We start from the raw sequence: 27198 nt of genomic DNA, 5'->3' as shown, positions 1-27198 counted from the left end.
GGCAGGAGGCGGATCGCTGCTTTCTTTCCTTGAGCATCGGATTGGAAGGCGGCAGGGCGTATAAATTCCGGCGGGGCGGAGTGAAACAAAGCAGTTTGCTCTAGGATCCGGCGCGGAGAGGTGGGAGCCGAACTGCTATTTTCAAAGGATCGACGAGCTGAGCCTTCCGTTTGGCAGCGATCCGGAAGATTCCTTTTTGCGCTTTGGATCGTTCCCTTTTCCCCCCCTCCCCCGCCCCCTTCCTCGAAACCGGTAACTCGCGTGGTTGTTGTTGTTGTTTTTTTTTAATCAGAGAGAGAGAGAGAGCGAGGGGAAATCAAAAGATTACGGACATCTCAATGAAGGAAAGAAGAGCTAGCCAGAAATTATCCAGCAAATCGATCATGGACCCTAACCAGAACGTGAAGTGCAAAATAGTGGTGGTGGGAGATACGCAGTGTGGGAAGACGGCGTTGCTTCACGTCTTCGCCAAGGACTGCTTTCCCGAGGTAAGTTTCCACCCGCCAAGCCTCGGGGAATCTCTCGGAAGTTTGTTAAGCTTCGTCCCGGCTGCAGGCGAGACGGATTTTTCCCAGGGAATAGCCTCTCGTGGCCCTCGGTTAATGCGGAATGCCAAAGAAATGCGACCTTGATCCGGATCCCACAGTTTAGAAATTAGCTTGTCCCGGACCCGGGTTTGGGGGTGGTAATGGGGGTGGGGTGGGGAGAAGAGAGAGACTGTGATCATCAGGATCTCAGCTCTCCAAGCCTTTCCTCTGAGAGACTTTAGTGTAGCTCTGGATCCCGATTGTGCTGTCGGAATTAAAGCCGCTTCCTCGCTCGTGATTGATAGTGTCACCTAGCCACCCCGCTGGTGACATAAAGCCTTGTCTCCTTGGCTGATATATTAGCCCGGGACTTGGTTCATTGCCTTATAAATCACTAGTGAGGAAATGGACTGGATGCCTTCAACTTCTAGTTGCTGTCCTTTATCCCTCCACTCTTCAGAAACCACGCTTGGGTAAAGCTTTGCTGAACTTAACGAATAACAATTGAGTTAAATGTAATGTAAATTTAGTAAATTTAACTTAAGTGAGGGGCGGGGATGAAGCCCTAAGAATCTGTTTAAAGCATACTTGTGCACGCAGATAAAACTCCAGCAGGACTTTGTCAAGCTGCACTGTAAAAAATATTTTTGTGAGGGTTGGGGAAGGAAAGAACAATCGTGGGTTGGGGGGTTATCCAGACCTCCACCCCCTTGATTGAGTACCGCAAAGGAGGCAAGATTCCTCGTCAGGGAACAGAATCCATTTTAATTTGTCCTTCTCCAAGCTTGGTGCCCACCAAACGCTTTGAAGGATGACTCCCATTAGTCCCATCTACCCTGACCTTTGAACCGAGTGTGAACAACCGAGAGGCTAGGTTGACTTTCAAGACCTGAGAAGGATAAACTTGGTTGGAGGAGGGTGAACAGAGCCTGATGCCGCAATGTGCACACGTTCCAAAGCAATAAAGGAAAGTGGTATAGGGATGACCCATGACTGCGCAGTCCCGGGGAAAGATTTGTGCTCCCTTCTGAGTCTTTGAATCTTCAAGAAGGAGGAACAAAAAAACGTTAAAAGTGATGTGATGTTAACTTTCAAGCGACCGTAACACTGTGCTTCTCTCTTTTGTTGCCTAGAATTATGTGCCCACCGTGTTTGAGAATTACACCGCCAGTTTTGAAATAGACACACAGAGGATAGAGCTCAGTCTTTGGGACACTTCGGGTAAGAGCTTGGCTGTGTAGCAGGAATTCTCCTTCTGTTTCCATGCCATTCCAATGACTCATGGCTGCCTTGCTTCGTAATTATAAGGCTTCACTCAGACCTCTGTTAACACCCTAGTGATGAAGTAATTACTTGCCATCTAGAAGGCTGCCTTTTTCAGAGGGATATGTGCATGTCTTGTGTGTATATGTCAGATTTTTGACAGAAAGCATTGTGTCCCCTCCTCCGTCCTTTCTTTGTTTTTAATTGTAACACTTTCTGCAGTGTGGTTAATGCTTTCATCGTGTTTACCTGATTCCCCCCCCCCTTTCCCTCTTATTTTTAATTCTCTCAAGGGTCTTAGGGTAATTAGCTGAACAGATGGGAGAAGGTTATACTGGCCTATGGTGAGCCATTCTTTTTAATATTTGCCTCCACTGCTGGGGGAAGCCGGCATGTGTTCTCCTTCTGGTAATGTGTGATTATATAGCCGCAAGAAAATGAGTAAATAAACATATGCCAGCGTAGATTGGGGGGGTGTATGTGTTTCTCAGTGGTTTTTTTCCCCCTGCCATTTCGACATGCATTTCCCACATATTTTCTCCCCCCAAATATTCTCCACCGCAAAATATGTAGGAAGTCCTCCACTTAGTGGGCATGAGGTGATTTTGGCTTGGGGGTGTAATCCCTGGAGGATTTGACAATACATCCAGCAGGGGGTGGAAAAGCTTTTGAAATGGAATTTGACAAAAAGCTGAAAGAAGTTTAAAGGCAAACTTGAGTTTTGTGCCTGAGCATAGTTCAAAGTACAGTTAGGTAATTCTAGAAAAGGGGTTGTGACAAGGTAGATAATTGAGTGGGTTGCAGAATTTCAGCAGCTGAACAAACTTTATACCTTCCAATTGTTTAACCAGCAGCAAGAAAAGGGCTCTTTGTGCTGTAACATTTGTCTTGGGATCTCTAGTAATTTGGATGTAGACTTGAAATTGTCATATTCAGGTCACCTCTGTATGTAAGGTTAACTGAGGAAAATAAATGGCAGGAGTTCCTCTCATCTGAGCCATTATTGTTGTGTGTGTGATATAATTTGGTCACTTTTAGTTGCTGCTTTCAAAGTAGCCTTTCTTGCTAAATCTCGGAACCGTTGTTTTGTAGCAAGAAAAATCAACATAGTTTGAACTGACTAGCAATCATCCTTTGGCTTTCAAACAAGAATCATTCCCACCCTTACATGGGGATATCAGAGCCTGAACCATGGGCCTCCTGAGTGATGGCCCTTCTCTTCCCCTGCCCTCCATCTTGCTAAATTACAACACTGGAAACCATTGCTGTCTAACCCCCCCCCCCCCATGCTGTGCACCAGATTGTCTCGCAGTCTTCCAGATGAATTTTCTGCCCCATAAATCATCCTCTTGAATCTTTTTTTTTTACCTTTCCACTAGGCCGGTGATTTAATGCTAGGTTTATAGATACTGTAATCTCAGCCCATGTTCTACCCTAAGGCAATAACATTGAGATGATGGGAGAAATTAAAGAAAAAAATGTAACCTGGATCATTTCTGAGAGACCGAGACAATAGTTGTATAAAGAGAATAATCTGTGTTTTCTGGTGGCGATAGACAGACAGACAGAGAGAGACAGATCCTTGCACAGTTCATTGCAAAGCTCTTTACAGATTTGGTATATATATTTATAACTTCTTTGAGACCTTCAGGCCAAATGTGTGAAGAGCTTTGCAATGAACTGTGCTAGGGGATGCTAGAAGCAATGTACACAGATAGACTGATGCCCCTCAGGACTTTCATGAGGCTGAATTCTCTTCTAAAAGAAGTGGCTGGATCTTGTCTTCTCAAGAACCACTAGAGTGCTAGAATCTGTCGTGGCCTAATAAAATCAGTCCCATTTAGCAATGAAATACATTCATTCAAGCACAGCATTCCATAAAGAGCAAAACCAGGAAATGCTGGTTTTATTTATTAAATTTATATACAGGTAGCACATTAGCAGAGTATCTTAGAAGTCTCTGCTAAGGGCATAAGGAATTTCACTTCTCTCTCACACCTTCTCTTCTGACTGATTTTATATATAAATCCAACAGTGGAGATGAGAGCTATAAAATTCTTAATGCAGAACAAATACAACCTTCCTGGTTCACTGTCATTTATGATTATTTTTTTAAAAAAACCATGCTACTGAAGAAGACAAGGAGTGGGAGGCAAAGAAGGGTACAGGATGATCAGAACGAATGGCAAGACTATCTGAACTCTTGCCTGTATTGCCTTAAGCTTGGTGTGTGTAAGACCACCCAGTGGGTTTTGCATTCTTCCAAGGCAAAGAAACCCAAAGAGGGGCTGAAGAGGACGCCTGTTTTACAGCCTAACACAAAGTACAAAGCTCTTGCTGGTTTTAAAAACACTTCTAAGTATGAGAGCAAACGTTTGCAGATTGCAGGAAGCAAAATTATGAAATCACATTGTGGCACAAAGGAATTGTCTGATGGGGAAGGGATGTTAATAAAAGTCCCAAATGGCAAGTCTGCTTGTCTTGCACATTGGGCAACGTTTCTGCACCTCTTTTGAAGGCACCACAGTTAAGTTCTTTCTGCTTTAGCAATCTTCCCCATATATTACGGCTGTTGGCATCATTGGAATGCAAGCTTCCAGATGTGGATGACAGCTGGGAGGCCCACAGCTCTGATTTTCTTTCCTTTTCCTCCTCCCCCTCCTCCCCCTACAGAGGAATGTGTGCTGCTTTTCTCGCTCTACTGTGATGGAACAAAATTAAAATTGCTACTGCTACCCCATAGCAGGAGAACAAGCATAAAATGGAAAAGTGCAGTGAAGGAAAATTAACATAAAAATCTCAGAATCTATGCTTGTATTCAAAGCTGGAGGTCTCCTAAAGTACTGTATGGTGCATATTTAGGGTAGTCTGTAGAAACATTTTGTTTTTAAACTTAATGAGTAAGAATTAAATTCCATTAAACCCAATGGGCCTTACTCTAAATCTAAGCCAACCACTTCAGATTAGGATCCTACTGACATATGTTAGTTATTCTTAGTGTTATAGTTGGTTGTATAGTGTCACCTGCCCAGATATTTTGGGCTGTGGTTCCCACTGTTTTTGGCCTGATGCTCTGTTAGCTGGAGGTGAGGAGAATTAACAAACAGTTAAAAAAAATCTGGCATTTACTGGTTAATTTTCCCAGCATTTTTGTGTTGCTAAACAAAATAGAACAATTTCTTCCTGGCATGAATCAAACATAACCTTCCATTTCCAACAGGATATGATGAAACAGACTTCAAAAACTTTCAGGAGATTGCCTTGACTCTTAATTATGATTCTGTATCTGATTTTTTTTGCTCATCTGTATCACTGATCTCTTCTACACTGCCCTCTGATATTTTTTAGGTGCTCAATAAATGGCCTGTAACTCTAAGACAAAAAGTAATCCTCATTTGTATTACTCACACTTGTGAATTACTGGGAAGAGAAACCTCAGTCTGATATTATCCTTCTCATCTTCGTTAAAGATTAGCATATCTTTTGCAAGCCTACTGTAAAGAAAGGACTTTTCTGTTTGCTAGACTTATTCTCATCTAGAGATTATAGGATTGCAGCATGTCTCTAAATCAAAATCTAGGCCTAGTGTGAACTTCATAAACTTTGCATTAAAGTCTGACTGCTCAAGTAGGACCAATATCAGAGTAGCAATAAATACCAGTAATGGTCTAAAATAGTCAACCTGTGATCTTCATAGTGGGAATCCAACTTTCATTATCATCTTTATCATTGGTTATGCTGGCTAGGAAATTCGATTCAGCACACACAGTGCTGTATTGTCAACCCTGTTAACCACATAGGGGAAATTCTTCCTTGATTATGGAAGATAATTGGGGCAAAAGAATAGCAAAACAGAATAAAAAGAACAAAAGGATATTTTCCCACTGGGAAATCCCAAAATTGGTATAAGTTTACGTATGGGAAAAAAAGTGATGTTCCATTATGTACTTTATTTAGAGTATACAACTAAATAAATGGCTAAAACAGTGAATTTTTATAGCTTCTTGTCTACCAGAGCTAGTCTACTGTATAAATGAACACAATTCAAGAAAATGATGCCTCACTTTTAATGATACCACTTGGGTAGTGCTCATTCTTCAAATGTTGGTTGAGGCTCCCAAAATATTTCAACATGACTCTTAGTCATTGAACGAATGGGTCTACTTTATTTCACTGTACATTTGGGATGAACATTCCTGAATGAGTAGTGTCCTCAGTTAACAGCAGTTAATTGCTGTTTGACCAAGTCTATCCATTTGGGGTTAAATTTTGTTTTGTGCAAAGGTTTAGAAATCAACAAGGACAATAAATATCTGAATGTTTTATGCTTTAATATCTATCCCTAGTCCTGCTGAGATTGCAAACACTGAAATGGCAACCAATAGAGTTATTTTAGAGCCATATTCATGAAAGCCAAGAACTCATTTTTTAAAATGTGAGAGAGTAAAGTCCAGCCTTCACAGTGTTTTTGTGTCATAAATCTAGTAAATTAGGGAACAGGCAGCAAAGGCATTCTGACATGCTTAAAGCATCTATAATATAGATTCTATATTATGGGCAGACAGCCCAGCAACTCTCTCTTCCATCAAGGTGGAATCCAGCTTCTGATTATGTACTCCTGATTCAGACTGACTTCTTATGACAGGGCCAGGCAATTTTTTAGAGACCAAGTGTGATATATATGACAATTGTGGAGTGACCAAAAATAGCAAAGTTGATGAGGCCACTTTATTCATATGAGTGACCTTGGTTTTTGATGGGAATGCTATTAAACCATCTTCTGCCTCTTTTATATCTAAAGTTCTCATTTCCCACCTCAAAATTGTGCAGGATTGTGCTACCTTGCTCCCCACAACCTGGGAGTTGTATACAACCCTGAGGTTGAAAGTTGCCAGTCTTGCTGTAAGAGGAAAGCCAGTTTTGGTGTAATGGTTAAGGCATCAGGCTAGAAACCAGAAGGTTTTGCCCAGGCAGTTATGAGTCCTAGTCCCACCTGAGGCACAAAGCAAGTTGGGTGACCTTGAGTGCATCAATCTTTTTCTCAACCCTAGGAAGATCATGAGGGCAAACCACTTCCAAACTCTTGCCAGAAAACTAGAAGGTTTTGCCCAGGCAGTTATGAGGAGTCAACATAATACAAAGGCACCAAAAAGGGAGGAAAAAAGTCAGGGGTGTCAAACTGCAGGCCGGACGCATCATCCAGAAGCAGCACCCACCCCATTGGCGGCAATGGCAAATGACGTCACGTTGTGCGACATCAAGTGACGTCGCGAGTTTGACATGTCTGCTGTAAGTCATAACCTGTAAAATGCATTAAAATGCATTAACAATATTAATTTTATGCTCCACAGACAAAAGTACCCTCCCAAGGAGAGTGTTCTAATATTGTCTCATTAATCTAAATTGCACATGAAGTGTACCAGCCAGATTGGACAAATGACTCTCTTCCCTATTGCAGTTACTAGAAAATAATTTGCTGTAAATTATTTATTCTTTTACAATCTTATTATACAGCTTGTTGCCACAGAAAATCAACTAATTTTAGCAGCTTTATTTTGCTATATTTTATTAAGAACTCAAAGCATCTGAAAGGTGTATCCAGTGAAAACTGTATTTGTGTTTATTTGTTTTTTTCTCATCTTAAATACTATATCACATTTAGCAAATGAGTTTTATATTCTGTTATTCAAATTGTTTTCAGGCATTCAGATTTCAGTTATATGGTAACCCAGTGCTAAATCATAGGACATTGAAGGTGGCTAATATATGAATTTTGATTAAGTTTAATTACAAGAAAAACACACTGGCATACCAAGAGACCTTGATGACTTTCAAATTAATTGATTTTGATATTAATCTATTAGAGCAGACATGTCAAACGTATTGGGACTATCTTGCCATTGCTGGCAATGGAGTGGGCATGACAGTCTGACACCCCTGTATTATGGTAATCCAAACATAGTTTTCCTAGATAGGTTGGACTTCATTTCCCATAAATCCTCAAAGAATGTTACCATAGATCAAAGTAATTTGTCTCCTGAAGCATTCTGTGGCCTTTTGGAATGTTGGAGTGGCCTCCAAATGTATAATTTCATGGGACATTTCATCATCTTGATCAGTTTAGCAATTAGCCACTAGTTTCCCAGATAAAATATTAATCACTGTGGATTGTCAGTCTTCCAAAATGTTATCACATCGTCTTGGAGAAAGGGCTTAATAAACTCAAACTGGGTAAATCTTCCTGTCTTCTGAAAAAGAATATGGTAAACACTGATTCCTTTGCAATCATCAGGATTGTTATACATGCTAGAATTGATTTTAAAAGCCATCCATGATAACTTAATTGGGTTTAAGAAAGCTTTTCATGTGTGACATCTGGGAGGTAAGCATTATAAACTGACAACCATTCAGCTTAGGGAACTGTTTACTGGAGGGAATGGGTCAGCCTTTCATTCCTAGATCAGTGGCAGATCCCTGATCAAAATAGAGATAAACAGTTACTACAAGTTATTGTTATACGTTCAGCTTCTACTTCTACAGCAGTGGCATTTTCTGCTGCTCTTATATTTTACATGTTGTGTTTAAAATTAGCCGTGATGGCGCAGTGGTTAGAATGCAGTATTGCAGGATGACTGCCCATTGCCAACAGTTCGATTCTGACTGGCTCAAGGTTGACTCAGCCTTTCATCTTTCCGAGGTCAGTAAAATCAGGACCCAGATTGTTGGGGGGCAATATGCTGACTCTGTAAAACCGCTTAGAGAGGACTGTAAAGGACTGTGAGGCTACATATAAATCTGAGGGCTCTTGCTATTGTGCTTATTAGACCAACTTTTCAGTGATCCTAAAATGATAGACAAGCTTTTGTAAGTTTACCTGAAAAATCTTGATCAGGCAGCAAGAGGAAAAATCTGGGAGAGAAATGGTTAAAATGAAGCCAGAGAACCTGCATTTAGCTATGTCAAGTTGACAAATGGGATCAAGATCTTTCCTAATAACAAAGATACCAACATATGGAATGTGTGTTGTGATGTTGTGACACAAGATCTGCTCTGGCATTTGTGTTGCAACTTGGCATGCAAATACATAAAGGAACAGAGTTTGTGCTGCGATAATACCATGACACATTTCTTTATCTCCCTCCCCTTTATGGAGAACTTCATTATCCAAAATTGTTCAAGTAATAACTTTATTTATGACCAAAAAGATCCAAGCAGTAAAGTACAAATGCAATCTAAAATTTAGCATTAGATAAAACAGTTTAACAGATAAAATAATTGATAAATATTACAGAATACATTGAAAATTCCAGCTTGTTGATGTATTCACGAAGTCTTTGTTTTATAGCCATAGTTAAAATTTTGGCTATTGTCAAATATTCTTTCAAAAGCAACTGGGAAGAAGACCCCCCCCCCCCGAGATTGACTTTCACCCTTTCCCTCTTGGAAAACCTAGCTTTTACTTGGAACTGTCACCAAATGTACCAATTTTTAATAGGTAGAAAACAAATAGAATCTGGACAGTTATTATATGAATAAAATCTTATCTAATGCTAGTTATTTTTTTAAAACTACCCTCACTTTTTCTACTTTGTTTTCTACTTTGTTTGAAAATTTCTGAAACATTCCTGTGTTATTTTATGGGTTGAATTCAAAAATTACTACTTTGTAAAGCAAAATGCTACTTCTTGAATAGCCAAGATGTAAGCTTTATTTTCTGGCTATTATTGAAGCCCTGTTGTGTGCCATTCTCTGTCAAAAACCCAGCAGCTGGGAGAAAAAGTAGTTCTTCTTTTGTTTTGCCTTTATATAAGTAGGCATGACCCAATTATATAACCAAATGCATCTCAGACCATGATTTGCTTAAAGCCCATTTATTTTAATACATACAAAGTTTTGGCATGCGTTCTTGATCTCAGCAAAACAGAATAACGAGAGACCAAACAAGATTTTAGAACAGGGGTCTTCATACTTGGCCCTTTTCTGACTTGTGGACTTCAACTCCCAGAATTCCTCAGCCAGCATGTCTGGCTGAGGAACTCTGGGAGTTGAAGTCCACAAGTCATAAAAGGGCCACGTTTGAAGTCCCCTGTTTTAGAAAATACTTCCACTTACAAGCAGAGGCTCCTTGTAATTGTAGTTTACCTTTCATACCCTCATGAAACTAGCTAGCTTTAGGCCGGAAGAAGAAAGTGGTCATGTCAAATGTTGCTGAACTACAACTTCCACTGCTCCCAAAACACATGGACAGTGGTGAGAAATGCTTATGGTTTCATGTTATCTGCAAGGCCAGAGATTTCCTACCCCTACTTTATGACCTTTGGTTTTGTTGTAATAAGTAGCCTACATTTGTATGGTATAGATTGGATAGAGAATGATTTTTGCCTAGAGCAACCCCCCACCCCACACTTCCCCAAATGGTTATTGAGACAAGCTAATGTGTTGTTGGAGAGACAAGCTTGACATGGAATGTTAGCTTCACAGCAGTAAACTTTGACATCAGAACACAATGTCAACACTGAACGCAGATTCCTGATCTCTGTGAACTTCATTGATATAATAAATTCTGAATCCAAATATTCGTTGGATGTACAGTAATCAACTCAATCTGTGCCATTTCAGTGTTTTGGGTAAGGTTTCAGGTTGTTTTTTTAATCATCTTGGGGAAAGATTGAACAGACTGCTATTGAGCTGTCTTGAAAAGAGTCTCTTTAGATTTAGCACACATTCTCAAGATTCTTCAGCTCTGAGGATTTGGTTCTAAGTAAAAAGGTTGGGAGGATAAAATGCCCTATTGAATTCCATCTTGATGCTTTTGTTCCTAAACTGCTGTCTTACTTGGGCAGAGATAAAGGATGGCTTTTGAAAGAAACCAGAAAATTTCTTGGGAAACATTCTGTAACTATATATTCTTGAAGGATGCATCGTACAGCAACATTCTTCCCTCGTTCCCTCACATTTTTCCCCCAGATAAGAATGCCAGATAGTTTTCCTCCTATCCTTGGATTCAGCAAATTTATAATTAAATAAGGTGACTCTGGCATATCAGTATATCATTCATATACATGTACATATATGGTGTGTAAATCTCCTGGGAGATGACTGAACAGTTAGGTATGTGTCTAAAGAATTGTTATTATATTTTTGGGGTGAGGCTCCTCATTCTTTTATGCAAGCAATATCTCTGTCCAAACCTTAGAAGTTAAGGGTTCGTCATGCCTGGACTTGTCTCAAGAATCTTCAAATGAGAAGAGAAGGTGGCACCCATGCTAAGAGCTATACAATAGCTGTAGGTCGGAAATTAAAATATTATGCATTTCCCCGAAATTAGTTAAGGTTGTATATATGCACAATGATAGAGCATAATATCTGGCTATCAGTGATTGCACTTGAGAGAACAGTGGTGTTGGAATAGCAGCTTAAAAGTATGTGATCATTGTTACATTCTTTAGTTGACTGTAGGTGTGCCATAAAAGGGATAACTTAAGAATTTGGGCAGCTAATTACTTGTTGCCAGCAAACAAAAATAGATCTAATATTGAGTTTTAGATAGGTTTCTTAAAGGCTACCTATTGTTTTATCAGGAGAGGGCAGGTGGGACCAATGACTTTGTCCTTTAAAGGTATGCAAAGCAGATTGTAATGGCCAAATCAGCAGTTTGTGCCTTTTTCTTGAGGGAAAGCCCAAGTTGGAACAAAAGTGATCATCTGACTTTCTGGTTGTGGCTTGGGAAAGGTCAGCAGAAACCTCTTGCAACTACAACTACACAAAAAAAAAACCCAACCAGACAGGAGGGACCATTTGGAGACTGAGCTCATCACAAGAAACCGTGGTTTGATATTGCATCTGAATACACTATAAACATCTGTAGCACATCAGTTGCAGGTACCTGATGATTAAGGGTTAGAGAGATCAGAAGGGGTCAATACTGTATTAACTTAATTGCAAAAGATTTCAGCTTTCATATCCCAGGGGAAAGAGACTGGTGGCATATTATGGGAAAGAACCTGGCAAGATGTCCTTGGTAAATTTGTGTTAGGCAAGGTTAGTTATGTTTGTTTAAATCAGGGGTGGGGAACTATGGCTCTTTTACGATCTGTGAACTTCAACTCCCAGAATTCCTGAATCCGCCATGCTGGCTCAGGAATTCTGGGAGTTGAAGTCCACAGATTGTGAAAAGGCCATAGTTCCCCACCCCTGGTTTAGATGGACAAATAATCTCACTTGATTTAAGACAATCTGTATCCTCCAAGAGTAAGTCACTTTTTAGGGGTGAGGGTTATGTTTTAACTCTGAATGACCTGCCACAGAATAAGTCTCACTGTTTACATTTAAGCTCAGATAAATACATTGTTCCACAAATGTTTAATGTCTATTAAACATTTCTATCACATTAAGAATTGTATTGTGGTAGGCTTCTTTGGAGTTATTTTAGCATAGGCTTTCTTCTCCAGATGTGAATTCTTTGGCCAGCTTGATCATTCCTGAGTATTCTGGGAATTGTGTACACATTTGGACAACAGTCCTTCGGGAATAGGGCGGTATAGAAATTTAATTAAATAAATAAATAAATAAACATCCCTATTTGGGATAAGTTACTTTAGCTTTGAGGAAGGTACACATTTTTCTCTCCAGCAACCCTATTGCAGTAGTAACTGTTCTGCCTATGAAGTGTTTGGCCATGTTGCCGGGTTCATGCAGGAGTCAGTGAAGCAGTAGTGAGATACTCCAGCTTTATTGTTCCTGTATAAAAAGTTAGCTCTGGTGTTGACACTATTAACACACATTGTGTAGAAGACCATTTGAGATGCCCGGCATCGTCTTTTTCTCAGTTCCTGATCCAAAACCTACAGAAATGATGAGAAAATTATGCCATCAGTTATGTCGTTTGAAAGAGGGCTAATGGAACTGGGTCATGTGCAAAAAAACTCAGGAAATTCGTTCTTCCTCTAGAACTTTATTTTTTTTATTTATTTATTTATTTATTTTATTAAATTTATATACCGCCCTTTCCCGAAGGACTCAGGGAGGTTTACAGGGCATTTAAAAACAACCAATACAAAAGTTAAAAACAAATTAAAAAAAGATTAAATCATCCCTAGAATTAAAAACCCCAGTTAAAAATTCTCAGCCTGGGCCGGAGAGCATTTGATTCTTAGAATGGGAGAGGTGCCTTATATTAATTAGCCTATGTCCAGGAGCAACCTTCTCCAATCTATACATAGGCCTGAAATTAAACTTGAAAGGAAGTTGCAGATCAGCTTTTCCTGGCCGAGGCTTTGCTCCATATGTTCCTGTTTCTTTCAAAAGCAGCATTCCTCAAATTCCTTCCATCTGGTCCAGCTGTCCCTTCCCCCCCCCCCAGATGAGTTCCTTTTGCTGTTTACCTTAAACACCCTGAAACAGCAGAAGGTGTTTTATGGGGTGGGGTGGGGGCATTTTGCAGAGTGCTCTCTATCCTGCTTAGTTATAATTTGATAGAACCCCTATCTGTAGCATGCTGCAGATTTAAAATATGACTAGTTCCCCAAAGCCAAATGTGATCTGATCACCAAATGTTTGCGTGTCATCTTCCAGCAAAACAGTATGCAGCTAACTATTACCCAGAGCATTAACGGAGAATGTCTGCCAAGAGAAGCCCCCTTGGTGGTTAGCACGGCACCATCCCTGCTAAGATTTGGCTGGCTCTCAAGAGCCTTAGGGTGTGCTATACAAAAAAAAGGATCAGGAAAAATAAGGATCCTCTTTTTGACCAACTAGGAAATAAAATCTAGCCCAGTGAGGACTGAGCATATATGCAGTAGTCACCATGTGCTGTTTGTCATTTTTTTTAAGAAAAAAGGATCTAAAAAGAAGTATGGAATAGATTGTCCTACTGGTTGATTGAGTTTCTTCAAAAGGATTGTTTTTTTTTTCTGCGCCATTTTGTGGCAGGTCAGTGATAAGTAGGAGTAAATGTGTTTTTAAGGATGCAGACTTAATTCTTCAGATTCCTGGGAGAGAGACCAGTCAACCATTTAAAAATACTTAAGCCACTGACTTCTTCAAGAAACAGCCTGTTCTAGCAGGCTTTTTAGTTTCGTGGGAACTGCTTGCAAAGACAGTGTGGCTGGAGGCCACGTGGAATTCTGCATTCCAGAAGACCAATTCCCTCTAATGACCTATCATAGATTTGAGCAGGTAATTAAACTGCCAAAGGATTCTTTTAACTGATATATGATCGAAGTGACACTACAGATGGGACGGAGAAAATTAATAGTTACATGTAAAGGCAGGCCAGACTTATGGCGGCTGTGGCCAAATAACTGCTTAGTGTAGGGACTTAAGTTATACCCTTGCTGCATATCTGGTGACCCACAGAGCTGTGGGTAGCCTAATAATTCTATCAGTGTTATCATAATGACTGTATAGAGTCAACTGTACAGAGAGAAGCAACCAGGAATTAAGGAGAAACTTCCTCACAGTGAGGACAGTTAACCAGTGGAACAGCTTTGCCTTCAGAAGTTGTAGGTGCTTCATCACTGGAGTTGTTTTTTTTTAAAAGCAACCATTAGACAACCACCTATCTGAAATAGGTACAGGGTCTCCTGCTTGAGCAGGGGGTTGGACTAGAAGACCTCCAAGGGCCGTTCCAGCTGTATTCCGATTGTCTAACTACCAAGCTTCAGCAGAAAAGTCCTGTTGTCTTTGTGACCTCATTGTGACCTTTGTGACCTCATACATAGCTTCTTGTTGCCCACTCTGTAGAGATGGGATGCTAAGCTAAGTGAATGATGGCTTTGATCGTGGAGATTTTTCTCTTTTTGTAGATGTTGTTTCTGGCTAGATGATACCAGTTATAGGCAGGGAACATAAATGAGATGTGTGTTGAGTTTCTGGTGGTTGCATTATCAGGTCACAAGTTGGGACAAGCTAAAGGTGTAAGTGCATAGAGTTTTACAATTAAAATTCTTTGCTTACTGATGGTAACTGGTAGCAGCAACTCCATTACTTAAGCAAGGCAGTTGTAAAGTGCAGTGTCACACGTCGGCACCGACTTGTGATGACAGTTGTGGCAGTCCTAGTTGCTGTATTTGGTGAGTCCCATGTGGCTGCAGCCTCTCGTGGTCACATGATTGCCATTTGTGACCTCCTACCAGCTTCCCTATTGACTTTGTTGGAAGCTGGCAATGAAGGTTGCCAATGGCATTCATATGAATGTGGGCTGCTGCAGCAGGACCCATCATAGTCCCCATCATTCAGGGCTGTCGAATAGTCACTGAGTGAACAGTCATTCAACGTGAAAACAGGATAATAATCATCCAGCTGATCTCCAGCACTCTTCTTTGTAGCAGCAAAGCTCTGCAGAGTTATAGTAGTTGGATATATAATAGGGAGATAATGCTTGGGAAGGATCAGCAGCTTTATGGGAATAGGCTAAAGTATTATATATATTTTCCCTTTTTGGAACTGGGTATTGCAAAAGTAATGCTGAGAGTATATTTCTCTAGGGTTCGGGCTTGAAGTGAACCTAATATAGTGTTGAGATCTAAAATTCAATCAGGTTCTGAAAAACGCTGAGATAACAATAACTGAACCTAACTACATTAGTCATACAACCAGAAACTTAGAGGTGTGTGTGTCATTTAACTACAGCTGTAGACCTTTTAAAGGAAGGCAGACAGCTCCTGGGCTCTCTGGGCATAAATGCAAGAGATTTTAGTGAGCTTAATCATGTTTTAATTCTCTGGGGAGACGAGAACAATTTCAAATTGTTGTTTCCCGTCCAAACTGTATGTGAGAGCTGTTTCTGGGCAGCAATGTTGCACATGCTTCATTTATGGCTAGGTGACTTATCCATAAGACTTACGCATGTGGGATGAAGAGGATCTGCTTGCCCATTGGTTGCCCTATGTGGTTATGCCTTCTCTGTTAGTAAATGTAAAACATGTTCAAAAGATGGTGACCATTTCATCTGAAGCTAGCCTAAATGATACAACCTTTAATTGAGAATATGGAGTTCTGCTAATTCTGATGGATGATAGAAACTTCAAGGTGAGGATCAGGAAGTCGTGGTACATGTGACACATGACAGTTCTCTCATCTAGTATTTTCCAGATTGGATTGGGTTGCAATTGTCATCAAGAGCTGAAGTCTAGTGCATTTGGGGAGCACACGATTAGAAATGATTTGTCATGTGCCATGATTAAAACTCTTGGGGCACATAATTTTGTGATATGTATGTGTGTGTGTTTTTCTATTGTATAACCCTAATTTAATTTATTCTTACAGGGTCTCCTTATTATGATAATGTCCGCCCACTTTCCTATCCAGATTCTGATGCCGTCTTAATTTGCTTTGACATTAGCCGTCCAGAAACTCTTGACAGCGTATTGAAAAAGGTAGGTGTTTTAGAAATGTGCATATCTATGAAACGCTACTGTTTTCATTTTTATATATTTAAATACATGCTCTAGGCTGATGATTGCAAAAATTCAGCTACTATGTAGACTACTATGAAAATATAATAAAAGAATAGTTCATCATTTTCCCAAGCATATTTAGCTCTTGTTGATAAGCATCCACTTTTGTTTCTCTACTTGGGGGTTTGAGTTCAAACATTTAGCTTAATGCTGGGGAGGGATCAAGGATGTATCTCTGGGTCTATATATTGGCCAGGAATCGTAGCTCAGTAGAAGAACATATAATCTGAATCCTGGAAAACTAGATTGTCAGTCTAGGAATCATAGCTCAGTAGAAGAACATATAATCCGAATCTTGGAAAACTAGATTGTCAAAATCCCAGCATCTTCACCATTGGCCAAGCTATAGAACTGCTATAGACTATAGCTGAAGAAGAACAGGTTCCCCATTGGTTCAAATTTAGTGTAAGGCAATGTTATTATTAAACTATTTATTGACAACAGAAAGAGCCATTGCCCTCAAAAGGAGGAGAACACTGAAATCAATATCTGATCATTAGTCAAATTACAAACTTTTTTTTAATTGACTAATATGATGAATTTCTTACAGCTGCTTACTTCTTAAAGGCATGAAGCATTGCTTCTTCAACTTTCTCTCTTAAATATAACATTTGTTTTTAATTGTTTTTATATTTTATGATGTATGCCACCCAGAGTCATTGGTTAAAATGGAGGGGGGGGCTGTACAGAAATCAAATAAATAACCCATGAATTAAGTATTCAGAAGCTGAAATAATTTGGTTGACTCAAAGAAGGTGTTCAGCCTAGGCCGCAAATTAATCACTGTTAGATTTGAGTAGAATTTTATCTTTATTAATTGCAATATGATCTGACATCTTTCTTATCTCATACATTATGAATAATTGACTATTCTCTCATTCATAATTTTCTATATTTTGATGTTTAATCCTAACATTGTATTAAAATTTCATAAAATGTTAGGAAGGACTGGAGATACGTCAATAAATAAAACATACTGAGGAATATCTGTTTTTTGTAATTATTTAAAACTATTGAAGATTAATGAAGAAATGACATATGTAAAGCAGCCAGAAATGTAATTGCAAGGGACTAAAATTGGAAGGATCCATCTTTATTTCTTTGAATTATGGAGGGACCAAAAACATTATTTGAAGAACCAGTCTTAAAAAAAAGGAACATTCTCCTCTCCTGTGATACTTATAAGGAGAAGGAGGATGTCTAAGCAAGCATTTGTAAAACTGCACGAAGGTGGGATCTCAAGCCAATGAGATACATGAAACATTATTTTCTAGTTTTCTTAGATGCTTTTGCACAAGAATACTGTTTCCCTGTATTTTTTCAATGCAACAGGATAATGGTTAAGAACCCGTGTCCTTCCAGATGATATGTCTGTGGAGATTCTCAGTCATGGTTGTATCAAAAGTGGGGTTTTTTTTTTCTTTAAAAGACAACTGGATTGTTTTTTCCTTGGGGAAGAAAAAGAAAATGTTTCGCTTTTCATCCAAGAAGCTTCATCAGTTCCATCCCCCCGCCATCAGAACTGATGAAGCTTCTTGGCTGAGAAGTGAAACATTTTCTTTTTCCTCAAGAAAAAAACCGTTGCCTTTTGAAGAAAAAAATTACTTCCAGAAGACACTTAATTTCAGCTTCCCAAAACACTAGAAGCAAGCTAGAATCTGCCATTTAACATAAATGATGAAGGCCTTGTTAGAATCCTTTTCTTCCCCTTTTGCCCTGAGGAATAGAGTGGGGAGATTAATATTTCTCCCTTCCAATAATTTTTTTAAGTAGGGCCCTTTCATATTTACTTCCAATTACAGAGGTGAATGGTGTTAAAATAAGAAAAGTTCAGGTTCCAAAGTGACATTCTGACTTACAGAGAAATCTTGACAGATTTCTGTATCTTGGCTTCTGTTTTTTACCTTCAGCTTCTCTAGATCCCAAATAAACCTCTAACTCCAACCTGCGGCATAAAGGTTTCATCTTACAATTTAAAACCCATGGTTATTTATATCCACCTTCACATTAGTATTGCTGCAGTGGTTCACCTGTTACTCCTCCAAATATTGCTAAACCAAGCAGTATGGTGAGGAGTGCCAGTTCAACAACATCCAAGTTTCTGTCCCCTGTTTTATTATATAGGAAGTAGATTTCTCATTACTTTCCAAACAAAAATATTTAGAGAAATGTTAGTGCTAACCATGATACTCAATCAATTGAAGATAACTTTACTGGGAATGTAATCAAGCAAATTCAGTCTATTATGTTCAGTAGGTCTTAAAGATAAATAGATGGGAATTCCAGGAACTAAGGGATTTGAACAAGCAATATATTCATGTATATTAGGTGTGCTTTAGTTTTAACCAAACTTTCAGCCATAAGGAGAAGTAAGGGAAAGCACATGAGATCTTCTACATATATTAAAACAGGGGTCTTCAAACTTGGCCCTTTTATGACTTGTGGACTTCAACTCCCAGAATTCCTCAGCCAGGCACGTTGGCTGAGGAATTCTGGGAGTTGAAGTCCACAAGTCATAAAAGGGCCAAGTTTGAAGATCCCTGAATTAAAAGAACAACTGCCCAGGCTTTGTATATCATTCAGTTACCGTGTTTTCTGTGGTTAATTGTGACTAAATTGGATTGCATTCTTTTTTTTTTCTTCTTTTCACTGCATTGCTGATAACACATTTTGTAACGTAGCCTGGTTCTAGAACTGCTGCTGATTTAACACATTCCATCTTCTGCGGTGGGAAGGAAATATATACCTAAATGCTTGCTGTTAAGCTGCTTTATATTAAAAAGCAAGTCAGTTTTCACACTGTACGGACTGGCATTTTGTGTGTGTATGCATGACACAGGTTAAGACCACAGTTTAATCTAATGATTACAGTACATGAAATTTAGGGAGCAGTTGAAACTTGTTCTCTCAGAAACTCCCATGATTAGATCTATGCTGTCGGTTGATGTGATGACTCAAACACAGGGCAGCTGGGCCACTATCTTTTGGGGATGCTGAGGCTCATCTTGCCAGCCTTTCTTCCTCAGCTCTACTGGAGTTGGATGGGTTTAAAATTAGCAGCACTACAGCAATTTAAGATTTGTCCTGACAGGCCAAAAACTCCCATTCTCCATAAGATGGCTTCTGCTCTTTGGTGAACCATAAGAGACAACTCTGCATAGAAACAGAGTGGTGGTGATAGTGGTATATATGTAAAGATATATAGATATATAGTAGCTGTAAATAGCATAGACCAGGGGTCTTCAAACCTGGCCCTTTTATGACTTGTGGGCTTCAACTCTCAGAATTCCTCAGCCAGCCTGGGAGTTGAAGTCCACAAGTCATAAAAAGGCCAAGTTTGAAGACCCCTGCCACACACACACACACACATCTTTCTACTATGTTGGATGTGGAGTCCTTGGTGGTCTCTGAGCTTGGTTGTTTGCTTGTAGACATTTTATTACCCGACTAGATAATATTATCCAGTGTGGCATTTGCTCCCTCTTTATATACAGTAGCACCAAGGTAGCACTGGAGATTTTTAGATAGAGTGAGCACCAAGGACTTCACGTTCAATCCTGAGCCATATGTATATATTCTCTGCTATTTATGTATGTCTTAAGGGTAATTAAATAAACTGGAGAATATTATAGACTCGTTCTCTCACTTTCTAACACCCATGTAACCTCCTGCTAATCTAAAGATTTTCATCAGCTGGTACAGTGGACATCTATTGCCAGCCTTCACTTTTCTTCTTAGAGTAAAGGTTAGGGAAATAAAAATTCTCATTTCAGAATGGTGATTTGCTTGTTCCTCCAACATACAGCACAATCACACTCATCCAAGATTGCACCCGGAGAGTGGGGGTGAGGAGCAAAAGAAGTAGATATAATGACATCATCATACAGGGCTGTCTTGGAATCCTCAGTCCATGTCTCTCATTTTTAGGAAGTTTTTTTTTTAAAAAACACACAACGTTTCTAGACCTATGAGATCTATTTGCTTCAGAGCCATCTGCTGCTGTTATTTGGCACTGGGCACCACTGGGAGATTTTACATTGGGAAAAAAAGGAGGGAAAGGAGGAAGAGGATGATAAGAGAAAGATATTAGGGTCAACATCTGTGGCCAGAGGTTAAAAAAATGTTGAAATTGAGGTCTTGGCAAAGCAGTAGTATACTATTGTAAACCACCCAGAATCAGTCAAGATAATGAGATGGATGGCATACAAACTGAATAAAAAAGAAAAGAAAAGAAAGCTCCAGCCTTTTTACATATATTTATCAAAGGGACAGGACTTTGTTCACCATGCTGTGATTACTTTTGATTTTTTTTTTAAACTCTGTCCACTCCTGTGGATGCTGGAGCTACTTACAGTCCATGGATTGTACTAATTCTGCACTCTTTGATGTAGTTGAGAACATTGGTCTGTTGGGGGGGAAAGCTATTGAAATCTAATCCATGCATACTTAAGGATTCATACAAATTTGACTGGAAGAAAAGAACTTAAATACTAGGCATCTGCAAATGCAGATGATGTAAATGATGCAAAAATTATTGAATGTCCATCCTGACACCACAAGGTAGATTTGAGTCCAGAATAGAGCAGAACCTTACAATCCTATGCATGTTTACTCAGAAAAAAAGTGTTATTACCTGTGACTGATTTTACTCATAGATAAGGGTGTGTAGGATTACAATCCAACACTATTTAATACTTTAATTGGATGCTTTACTGTTACATAGCACTTCAGGTATACAGCTAATCATGATAGGGATTAGCACTTTAAACTTCTCAGTGAAGCAAGATGTTCTACTTTGTTCTTATGGCGTTGGTAAGATCAAGAATATCTTATTTTTACAGTGGAAAGGAGAAATTCAAGAATTTTGCCCCAACACCAAAATGCTTTTGGTTGGCTGCAAGTCTGATCTGCGCACAGATGTTAGTACGCTTGTAGAGTTGTCCAATCACAGACAGACACCAGTGTCATATGATCAGGTAAGTTCTGAAGGTTCCATATTTTGCTTGTTACTTGGGCAGACTTTTCTGCTGATGCTTTCCATCACTATTTGTAGTACAGCGTGGCAAAGACAGACATATAACATTTTCACCATTCATAATTGCTACAGCCACTGAGAACTTGTGTTGAATTTCTTGAAACCAGAGTATGAATTATTGACTCGTGGTGCTCGTAAAGTCATTGCTTACTTGCAGAGCTCACCCTGCCTTAAGAGAGCCCAGGTTCAATTTGTAGTGTGTCCAGATAGGGCTACAGATAACTGAAGTCTGAATTATTAGTGCAATAGTGGTCAGTCTTTTTCATCTGGGCGCCTGCACATTTTTTTTGAGTTCTGTCTTGGGCAACAGACATGCATATGGACCCCTGTTTCCTTTAAAGGCTTCCCCTAAACACAAATGAAAGTCTACAATTTTGGTTCCATTCATTCTGGTGGGGGTTGCAAATAAAGTCCTGGAGGAGAATAAATTTGAGCGGCAGGTTCCCCAACCGTTCCTAATAAAATGTTCCTCAGTAAGTTAGCAAAATGGACTAATGGACTGACTCAGGGAAGGTAGTCCTATGGCCCAGGCTCCACATTGGACCAGAAATCATAATAGAGAAAGTGGATATTTTGTAGGGAGGCTTTTACTTGAACAATCCCAGTATTGCTACATAGATTGTGAAGCTCAAAAAAAGAAAAGAAAAGAAAAAAAGGAATGGTCTGTGCATGAATGATTGCATGTTGCTATGACAACACTCATTAGCGTGTTAGGTAAAACCTAGTCATGGTGGTTTATATGAACCTACCCATTGCAGCTTATTCCATAAGTTGTGTTTAAAGCAAGCTGCGACTTCTGCAGTATATAAAGAAAGCACAACAGCAGAAACGTGTTTACACGTATCTTACCGGAATCCAATTGCTCAACAACCTCTGAGGACTTCATGCAAGAGCTTTTGTGTGAACAGAATCCTCTTCAAAAGGAAATGGGGTTTTCTCCCCTTGACAACTCAGAGTATAATCTGCAGAATATGTTATCAACAACTGCAGGCTTTGTGTCCCCCTCCCTCTTTTCTGCGTTGCTTGAGCTAGATTGCTAAACCGGGCAGGAGTCCATTTGGCTTCAAAATGTTCTCCTCCCTTTTGTGGAAAGAGTGAGCTGAATGTGTATTTCCTTTTGTCACAAAAAGCAATAAGGCAAGAAACGGCTGTTTTTCTTTAAAGAAGCAAAAAAGTAGGGAGTCTGTCTAACAAATGTCTCTGAGCTGGGAATTACCATCCTTCTCCCCCATGAAGATGGCAAAGGACTTGTTTATATTATCATAAAGCTGCATCATCCTAAATCTGATGTAACACAAGCATCAAATAATCCACTTCCAGAACATTTCCTGAGGCAAATGGATTCAAACTGCATTGAAAACACTAATTATACTTCTAAGAAAATTTGATTTCAGCTGGCATACAACTGGTTTACAATATATGGACTTCTGTTGGTTGTTGAATACCAAATCACATCAACCCTAGCCAAATGGTTGATGGTGATGAGGTTAGGAGCTGCAGTCCAGCTATGTCTGGAAAACAACATAGTTCCCTTCCAGTCTTGAGGTTTCTTCAAATCCTACAGCTTCAGGATATTTGTCAACCTTTTTAGGTCTACCACATCTGATGAGATCTTGGCAATATTGTTACAAGAACACGGTGCTGAATGTTCACAAAACTTCCCATGAAATTTTGGCATTCCCCCCCCCATGATTACATCTCAAAGGTGATATTTAGATATCTGCTAAAAGCAGAGAAGCAAAACAATGACATAGCTTATGTCATTAGTCCTCCCTATTTTTTAAAACAAGTTACAGATGAAACCATTTTTTGTCCTGAAGTCACAGGTATTAGTTCAATTTGAATTGTCAAGAAAATAATTAAGTTTTTATTTTCCACACAATGTTTGCTTTCTAAATTTTATCAAGCTGTGACTGAGTCTTAGGAACAAATTTATTCCTATACAGTACAGCAGGGGTGTCAAACTGCTGGCCCGCGGACCGGTTGCATCATACGGAGACCACACTTATCCCAGCTCTGGCAATGCAAAAAAAGTTGTGATACGTTGCAACACATCACGTGACGTGGCGAGTTTGACACCCCATGCTATAAAGAATCTATAGGAATAAATAGGAATAAATACCTACAGTTTACAACATAGATGAATACTGTGATCAAATGGGGAAAGAGTATTTTTTGGTTCATAAAGGTGGGGTGATCTTGATAGTAGTTTCAAACTAGAATCATATGGCTTTAAATCGGGGCTTTATGGTATACAGCGTGACCACAATCTTATGCCTTTGAGGACTACATTTTTGTGGGCACCAAATTGTAGCTTTGTAAAATAACATATGAAACAAATACGTCTCTGTGGCTTCCCATTAGTGCTGGTGAATTTAACTTTCTCACTGCAGATTGATTGTCATGGATAATCCAAAAGCTATCTGGTTGCCCCTTCACTTGTAATGAGACAAGCCATTTAATTATCTTGATTTATTTTTCTCCCGAAACATTTGAGTTTGCACAAAATTATCCAGCTTTGCTCTGAGAGTCAACTCAAAGTTCCAGCTCTTATTAGCTAAAAAACCAACAACCTTTGGTTTCTGAATGCCTTCCAGATCATTTCCATTAGGCATGAAGTTCTCCAGTGACAAAGTACACGAAAGATTTCCTAATGTCAGTAGCGAGACTCGTATCTGTACAACTGGAATGTGCAAACTGTTCTAAGTTCTAGTTGAACAACATTTTTCCCCTGTCCATGCTGAGCAAATAAGCATTAGAACCCCAGCAGGAAAGTCAAATATTTGTTTTTCTTCCAGTTTTATGTGGCCTGTATCCCTTCCGGATGCTTTAAGGCACTAAATGGCTCAGAGGAATAAAATTATAAATCTGATTGATAAACAACATATATCTTGTTTATTAATTGTTGGCTTAGTGAAAGTTGAGGGTTTCTAGAAAACACTGTTCTTTGCCTATATAGTATAACAGTAGACTTTTCTGTGTTGAAGCATATATGGGTGATTTTAGAGTCAATTACAGGTTTTACCAGTCTTGACTAGCAATGAAAAAAGGTGCCATCTGCTGTCCAGAATCTTATTTCAAGGAGCTCTACCCTGTTCCTTTAAGAGAACAGAGAAAGTGGATTAACTTCACCACATTTGGATGGCTTGCTTCATCTTTTGAACCCAGTTGGGTTTTTAAAGTCAACAACAATAGGTCATAATCTAATAGCTGAACTATTCAACCTTGTATTTAGGGGGAAAGAGAGCAGACAGCCCAAACCCCAAAGACTACATTGGTTGCCCCATAAAGAGTGGTCTGTACCACAGTAGTTAAAGCAATTTGCTCAACTTGGAAGAAAAATGTGTCTTTGTCTGCTATATTGGATCCGTATATAAACCCATCATATAAAATTGTGCTAGGAATCTTTAGATCTTTTTCCCCTTGCTGTTACTTGTTACCAGTCATATCTAATCCATTTCATAAGGTCTGCTGATGAGCACACACAGACACTTCACTGTAGGATTGCTGATAGGAACATGAAATGTTCAGACCATTGAGCCAGAAATTAGGATCTGGTGATTGTTGCCTATCATCTGACTCTGTTACTTCTCCATGAGTACTCTCTTGAAATAGGTGTGGTTCAGTAAGAGCTGTTTAAAAAAATGGGACTATTGTTAGGCTATCAAACTACTTAAAAATTCTACTATCTAAATAGCTGTCAAAGATCATTTAAGGCCGTAATGTGGACAATAAGACCTAGGATCAGCCTTTATTGGTTGAGTGTCCTCCAAATTCATCAAGGTTAAAATACCTAGAATTGGCTGTGCTGGTTGGGATTCTGAGAATTGTAGTCCTAACACATCTGAATTATATCCAGGTGTAGAAGTCTGTTTTTATTTGCCTAATTGCTCTATATAAAAGCAGTATCCAAAAGCAAATATGACTTTGTTTAGATTTGAACTGATTTTTAATGAAGGCTAATATCTGCTTCTCCTTTGTCTTTCTTCCTAGGGTACAAACATGGCGAAACAGATTGGAGCAGCCACTTATATTGAATGCTCAGCCTTGCAGTCCGAAAACAGCGTACGAGACATTTTTCATGTGGCGACCCTAGCCTGTGTGAACAAAACTAATAAAAATGTTAAGCGGAACAAGTCTCAGAGGGCAACAAAACGAATTTCACACATGCCAGGCCGGCCAGAACTCACCACAGTCACCACAGATCTGCGGAAGGACAAAGCAAAGAGCTGTACAGTGATGTGAAAACTCAAGTTTCTCACTCAAGATGGCCAAGGACCATGTGTTTGGGGGGATAGATGACAACTCAACAAGAAGTGCCCAGTGAATATGGCCTATTGTGTGGGCATGCCAATGCTTAAAGGCCACAGTTTCCCCTTAGTAGGCAAGAACTGTACTTGAGGGGTCAGTATGTAGGGAATCAGTGGGAAAAGATGGATTCTGAAGGGTTGTTGAAGCTACTTAAATGAAATACCAAATATGAACGAAGCTATTTGAATGTGCTAACATGGCTAAAGGATTAAGTAGCATCCAAGAAAATGATGTTCTGGAGGAAGCTTATTTTCAGTCTATTTTGAATACCAACTTTGATTCTGATTACGTTCTACATGATACTCTCAGATCTAAAGTCAAGATTTTCCTACTTTCATTGTGAATTTTGGCCTTGTGATGCAGTTTTAGTTTTTTCCAAAGAATATATCTTTGCCTTTTAGTTGAACCTTAAAAATAGGAAGAGTTATTCTGGAGAAGAATGCTCTTAGACTTTAAAAATATGTGTTGTGTGAGAGGATTAAAGTGAAGGGAGAAATTAAACACTTTTTTCAGATTGTTCAGAAGCTATTATTGTGAAAACACGGATGGATGGATAAGGAAGAAAGGGTTTTAAGAATCTCTTTTTCAGAGCAGATCTTGGATACGATATCTTTCCCTTCATGTTGACCATCATTTTGAATAATGGGCTGAAAATTAAGTTGCATTTCAATGGCTTCCTCAGGAGTTGTATACAACAAGAATGGCATAGATGGGAAAGTAACCTCCAACAAATGGTGCTAAGAGTTAGTTATAAAGGAGCTTAGTCTTACTGCCCTCCTAACCAGCTCTTTTAGTGTGACACACTAAAGTCTTACACAGCACTGTGTGTAAGAGAGTAAGTGCTGTTTTGCTATATGACCTTTTCTACAGTTCTGTCCTGGGCATTTTCTGTTTCAACTAGCACATGAGCCAACCGTCTCCAATTAGCTCCATTAAAATGTATCTCAGAGAAAGAGAGAGAGAGAGAGAAAAAAAATGGCTGCATATGGATGACCGTCTCTTATTACACATTTCTGTTTACTTGTAATGAGCACTCTGAGGAAATGGGGAGGAGGAGCCCAAAGAATGTTGGAGCCTTAACAGGTCCCATGTGGAAACAGGATATTGCATTAATCCTGAAGGTCTAATGCAAGCATATCCAGACAGTGATCATTAAACATTACTTGGGTGACCCAGATTCTGTCAAATTCCTTTCCCCTGACTGATGACTATTACATCCACTACTAGGCCAATCTCAAAAATAGTTTGCAGATGTTGTTGCGCTTCGGAAGACACTGCAAATCTCTGCCGAGGATGTCTCTCTGGCTTGTCAAAAGCCAGCTTTTTCTCCAATGCTTCATTTTTGAAGTACTTCCACACAAAAGGTCCAGATGTATTGCCACCGTGATAATAACGCTTTTGATGCAATGGTATGCTTATGGCAGTATTCAAGCAAAAAAGCTGGCAAGTGCTTTCCGTATTTAAGTATTGTAAAATGAGAAATAAGTTAACTGTTTCAGCAGAACATCACTTTTTAACAAATGTTGGTCACTTTGTATGGTTGGTTATTGTTTCTGCAGTATTTATTTTTCTTTTAAATAAAAAAATGTTTAGTCGTTGATTA

At 39.3% G+C, this 27198-nt stretch overlaps 1 protein-coding gene across 1 annotated transcript; it reads left to right on the top strand.

Annotated features, from left to right (window-relative positions):
* The first annotated feature begins 115 nt into the window (after window positions 1-115).
* RND3 (Rho family GTPase 3) lies at window positions 116-27198 on the top strand. Its single transcript, XM_083357640.1, has 5 exons — window positions 116-488; window positions 1661-1748; window positions 16059-16168; window positions 21091-21225; window positions 25278-27198. Exons 1-5 carry the CDS (start codon window positions 339-341, stop codon window positions 25527-25529), a joined length of 735 nt encoding a protein of 244 aa, XP_083213766.1. The 5' UTR covers window positions 116-338; the 3' UTR covers window positions 25530-27198.

The sequence above is a fragment of the Vipera ursinii genome (assembly GCF_947247035.1).
Source record: "Vipera ursinii genome assembly, chromosome: 1".
Classification (NCBI taxonomy): domain Eukaryota; kingdom Metazoa; phylum Chordata; class Lepidosauria; order Squamata; family Viperidae; genus Vipera; species Vipera ursinii.
The sequence above is the reverse complement of the archived record's forward strand: the minus strand, read 5'-3'. Positions and strand labels throughout refer to the sequence as shown.

Excerpts from the sequence above, each read along its gene's own strand:
- RND3 (XM_083357640.1), top strand. The coding sequence starts at position 339 with ATGAAGGAAAGAAGAGCTAGCCAGAAATTATCCAGCAAATCGATCATG. Across the intron at positions 489-1,660 it reads CCAAGGACTGCTTTCCCGAG|AATTATGTGCCCACCGTGTT; the intron begins GTAAGTTTCCAC and ends TTTGTTGCCTAG. Across the intron at positions 21,226-25,277 it reads CACCAGTGTCATATGATCAG|GGTACAAACATGGCGAAACA; the intron begins GTAAGTTCTGAA and ends CTTTCTTCCTAG.